Raw genomic sequence first — 5,928 nt, forward strand, 5'->3', positions numbered from 1 at the left:
GGTCATGCAGATCCATTATGAATCACATTCAGGGCTACAACAACATTATGAATCACATTCAGGGCTACAACAACAACATTATGAATCACATTCAGGGCTACAACAACATTATGAATCACATTCAGGGCTACAACAACATTATGAATCACATTCAGGGCTACAACAACATTATGAATCACATTCAGGGCTACAACAACATTATGAATCACATTCAGGGCTACAACAACAACATTATGAATCACATTCAGGGCTACAACAACATTATGAATCACATTCAGGGCTACAACAACATTATGAATCACATTCAGGGCTACAACAACATTATGAATCACATTCAGGGCTACAACAACAACATTATGAATCACATTCAGGGCTACAACAACAACATTATGAATCACATTCAGGGCTACAACAACATTATGAATCACATTCAGGGCTACAACAACAACATTATGAATCACATTCAGGGCTACACAACAACATTATGAATCACATTCAGGGCTACAACAACATTATGAATCACATTCAGGGCTACAAACAACATTATGAATCACATTCAGGGCTACAACAACAACATTATGAATCACATTCAGGGCTACAACAACAACATTATGAATCACATTCAGGGCTACAACAACAACATTATGAATCACATTCAGGGCTACAACAACATTATGAATCACATTCAGGGCTACAACAACAACATTATGAATCACATTCAGGGCTACAACAACATTATGAATCACATTCAGGGCTACAACAACATTATGAATCACATTCAGGGCTACAACAACATTATGAATCACATTCAGGGCTACAACAACATTATGAATCATATTCAGGGCTACAACAACATTATGAATCACATTCAGGGCTACAACAACATTATGAATCACATTCAGGGCTACAACAACATTATGAATCACATTCAGGGCTACAACAACAACATTATGAATCACATTCAGGGCTACAACAACATTATGAATCACATTCAGGGCTACAACAACAACATTATGAATCACATTCAGGGCTACAACAACATTATGAATCACATTCAGGGCTACAACAACATTATGAATCACATTCAGGGCTACAACAACATTATGAATCACATTCAGGGCTACAACAACATTATGAATCACATTCAGGGCTACAACAACATTATGAATCATATTCAGGGCTACAACAACAACATTATGAATCACATTCAGGGCTACAACAACATTATGAATCACATTCAGGGCTACAACAACATTATGAATCACATTCAAGGCTACAACAACATTATGAATCATATTCAGGGCTACAACAACATTATGAATCATATTTTAGGTCCCTTGCCCCAGGCCGTCCTGCAGAGCTGGTGACTGACAATTGTCATCTGATGTGTTCCTCCTCTCCTCAGATCCTGTCATTTGTCCTCCATACTGTTGTGAGAGGCTTCATCCACTCTGCAACTGGAGGTCTCTACGCTGCTGTGTGAGTACTGGCATCACCCTGGGAGGGTGAGTGGAGATGAGTGAGTGAGTGAGTGAGTGAGTGAGTGGAGTGAGTGAGTGAGTGAGTGAGTGAGTACCTGGTATCAATATGAAAACTGTAAATTGATTATATTCCCTCTCTAGGTACCCATCATCTCAGTTTGGCAGTCTGACGGGGATGCAGTCTCTGGTGTCTGCTCTGTTTGCTCTGTTCCAGCAGCCACTCTTCATGGCCATGATGGGCCCTCTGAAGGGAGACCCACTCTGGGTGAGGATACACACACACACACACAGAACACACTCAATCAAATGTCTTTATAAAAACATGTTTTACATCAGCAGTTGTCACAAAGCCAGCCTCCGGTGGCTCTGAAAAACTCCCTGGAGAGACAGGAAGCTAGGAAGAAACCTAGAGAGGAACCAGGCTCTGAGGGGTGGCCAGTCCTCTTCTGGCTGTGCTGAGGGGAGAGGAACCAGGCTCTGAGGGGTGGCCAGTCCTCTTCTGGCTGTTCCGGGGTAGAGGAACCAGGCTCTGAGGGGTGGCCAGTCCTCTTCTGGCTGTGCTGGTGTCATTGGATTGCTCGCTCTGTAACTCAGTAACTCAATCCACTCAGGTCGGATAGATAAAAAGCCTGGGATGTCGTGAGAGAAGCGAGTAATCCAGTGACTCAGCCCCTGTAATAGGGTCAGAGGCAGAGAATCCCAGTGGAGAGAGGGGAGCCGACCAGGCAGAGACAGCAAGTGTGCTTCATCACTCCAGTGCCTTGCTGTTCACCTTCACACTCTTGGGTCAGACTACACTCAACCATAGGACCTACTGAAGAGATGAGTTTTCAGTAAAGACTTAAGGGTTGAGACCGAGTCTGCGTCCCTCACATGGATAGGTAGACCATTCCCTAAAAATGGAGCTCTAAAAATGGAGCTCTTAGAAATTCTAGGGACAGTAAGGGGCCTGCGTCTTGTGATCGTAGCGTACGTGTAGGTATGTACGGCAGGACCAAATCGGAAATATAGGTAAAATGGTAGGAGCAGGCCCATGTAATGCTTTGTAGGTTAGCAGTAAAACCTTGAAATCAGCCCTTGCCTTAACAGGAAGCCAGTGTAGGGAGGCTAGCACTGGAGTAATCTGATCACATTTTTTGGTTCTAGTCAGGATTCTAGCAGCCGTGTTGAAGTTTATTTATTGCCTCATCCGGGTATCTGGAGAGTATAGCATTTTTGTAGTCTAATCTTGATGTGACCAAAGCATGAATTAGCTTGTCTACAATAATTTTTTGATGAAACATTTCAGATTTTCGAATGTTACGAAGATGGAAAAAGGCTGATTTTGAAATATTTTTCATACAGTATGTTCCTCAAAAGAGAGATCAGTGTCCATAGTAAAGACGAGGTCCTTCACAGTTTTATTTGAGACGACTGAGACGATATATCTTATACAATATATACCACATCATATATACCTTATACCACATCATATACACCTTATACAATATATACCACATCATATACACCTTATACAATATATACCACATCATATATACCTTATACCACATCATATATACCTTATACAATATATACCACATCATATATACCTTATACCACATCATATATACCTTATACCACATCATATATACCTTATACAATATATACCACATCACATATACCTTATACAATATATACCACATCATATATACCTTATACCACATCATATATACCTTATACAATATATACCACATCATATATATCTTATACAATATGTACCACATCATATATAGTGGGTTCGATTCCCAGGACCACCCATACGTAGAATGTATGCACACATGACTGTAAGTCGCTTTGGATAAAAGCGTCTGCTAAATGGCATATATTATTATTATATATATATTAACTGTACAAACCATCAAGATGAGTTGCCAGATCTGACAGCTTTGTTTCTTGGGACCTGGAAGCATCTCAGTTTTGTCCGAGTTTAAACATAAAACATTTCATTATGTCTGAAACAGAGGCTTCCAGGGAAGGCAATTTTGGGGCTTCACCTTGTGTCATATAAATCTACAACTGTGTGTTGTCTGAAAGTTGACATGTTTCCAAATGACGTCACCAAGGGTAGAATATAGTGGAAACAATAGTGGTCCTAGAATGGGGAACGTCAAAACGTACAATTGATTTGTAAGGAGACAAACCATCCACAGAGACGAACTGATCTCTTTCCGACAGATAAGATCTAAAACCAGAAATAACTTGTCCCATGTAGACCAATTAGGGTTTCTAATCTCTCCAAAAGAATGGTGTCAAAAGTAGCACTAAGGTCTAGGAGCTCGAGGACAGATGCAGAGCAGTGGTCTGATGCCATTAAAAGCAGTCATTTACCACCTTCAAAGTACAGTCGCAGTGCTCTAAAACCAGTCTTCAGGAAGTCAGAGAGTTGCTGAGCAACAGCTTCTTTTTTTTTTTAATTGAGAAGAGATTTTTATTTTATTTACTGGATCAAGAGGCTTTTCAGGATAGGATTTATTACTGTCACATTCTCTGGTTGTGAGTTTGGTACTCATCCAGAGGATGAGGTCAATATAGGAGGACCAGGCACAGGGAAGTAGCACAGGAAGTAGCACAGGAAGTAGCACAGGAAGTAGCTCTTTCAGTAGTTTAGTTGGAATACGGTCCAGAAGACAGCTGGAAGGTTTAGAGTTCACTCATTTTTGTGTCAAGAGATACAAAATGTAAAAGGTTGAGTCCCTCATTGATCCGAGGTCCTGTGCCCTAACCCTAACAGGACAACTGAGTTTTGATAAATATGATCCGAGGTCCTGTGCCTAACTCCTAACAGGACAACTGAGTTTTGGATAAATATGATCCGAGGAGTCCTGTGCCCTAACCTAACAGGACAACTGGAGTTTTCGATAAATATGATCCGAGGTCCTGTGCCTAACCCTAACAGGACAACTGAGTTTTGATAAATATGATCCGAGGTCCTGTGCCTAACCTAACAGGACAACTGAGTTTTGGATAAATATGATCCGAGGTCCTGTGCCCTAACCCTAACAGGACAACTGAGTTTTGGATAAATATGATCCGAGGTCCTGTGCAGACCTAACAGGACAACTGAGTTTTGGATAAATATGATCCGAGGTCCTGTGCAGACTCAGGACAACTGAGTTTTGGATAAATATGATTCGAGGTCCTGTGCAGACTCAGGACAACTGAGTTTTGGATAAATATGATCCGAGGTCCTGTGCAGACTCAGGACAACTGAGTTTTGGATAAATATGATCCGAGGTCCTGTGCAGACTCAGGACAACTGAGTTTTGGATAAATATGATTCGAGGTCCTGTGCAGACTCAGGACAACTGAGTTTTGGATAAATATGATCTGAGGGTCCTGTGCAGACTCAGGACAACTGAGTTTTGATAAATATGATCTGAGGTCCTGTGCAGACTCAGGACAACTGAGTTTTTGGATAAATATGCATATTCAAAGAGCAGTCTGCATATTTAAAGAGAATCATTTGTTTTCTGTTTTTGATTTTACATTGAACTCTCTTTCTAAGCTAGTCGGATGACATACAATTTGATGGAGCGCTATTTCCGTTAAAATTCTGGAAGTTTTCTTCAGGGCTCGGTTATTTTCTGTATACTAGGGAGCAAGTTTCTAATGACAGTTTTTAGAGGTGCGACTGACCCCAGGTATTATGCAAGGTTAAGTTTCAGTAATTGGTTAGGTGGAGAACTGATTTTTGTCCGAAAGTCTTATTGTAACTAAATTGAACTCTATTTCCCATGGTGCTCTAGGTGAATGTAGGCCTATTGGGGGTCAGTATGCTGGGCTTCCTGCTGCCTCTATACCTGGTGTGTTTCAGACGCACACTGCACCGCCAGCTACAGGACAGAGACCAGGACTCGAAGATATACCTCAAGATCAACGGGTCCAGCAAACCTGAAGCTTTCGTCTAGAAAAGGGAGAGAGTGAGAGGAAGGTGGGAGGGAGATGGGAGGGAGAAGAAGGGAGAAGAGTGTTGCTCTACGTTGAATCTGCAGAGGACACACACATACACACAGATATCTACACACGCCCACACACACACACACATACACACAGATATCTACACACGCCCCACACACACACTTTTGAAGAGACCCATGTAAGAACTTCTCCTCTTGTCATGAAAACATACTACCTTGGACAGACACTAAGGACTGAATAAGAGCAAGAACAAGAGAGAGGGGAGAGACTGTGAAAGGAAAGGGTCATCAGCCCCCACTTCTTCTTCTCCTCTCCTCTCATGTTCTCCTCTGTTCACCTCTCATGTTCTCCTCTCAGTTCTCTTCTCAGTTCTCCCTCTCTTCTCCCCCCTTCTCCCCTCTTCTCTTCACATACAGTGCTCACTACCCCCCCCCTCCCCTTTCTAGCTCTGAAATGACATCCTATGCCTGGATGTCCCACCTAGCTATCT

The 5,928-nt window shown here is 41.9% G+C and overlaps 1 protein-coding gene across 1 annotated transcript; it reads left to right on the top strand.

The window, feature by feature from the left end:
- Nucleotides 1-1,405: 1,405 nt before the first annotated feature.
- LOC127919223 (large neutral amino acids transporter small subunit 4-like) lies at nt 1,406-5,441 on the top strand (the record flags this gene model as incomplete). Its single annotated transcript, XM_052502722.1, has 3 exons — nt 1,406-1,479; nt 1,623-1,746; nt 5,267-5,441. Coding segments are annotated over 3 exons (360 nt in total), but the record flags the coding sequence as incomplete, so codon positions are not given.
- Nucleotides 5,442-5,928: the final 487 nt, after the last annotated feature.

This window comes from Oncorhynchus keta, unplaced genomic scaffold (assembly GCF_023373465.1).
Source record: "Oncorhynchus keta strain PuntledgeMale-10-30-2019 unplaced genomic scaffold, Oket_V2 Un_contig_16032_pilon_pilon, whole genome shotgun sequence".
Lineage (NCBI taxonomy): Eukaryota > Metazoa > Chordata > Actinopteri > Salmoniformes > Salmonidae > Oncorhynchus > Oncorhynchus keta.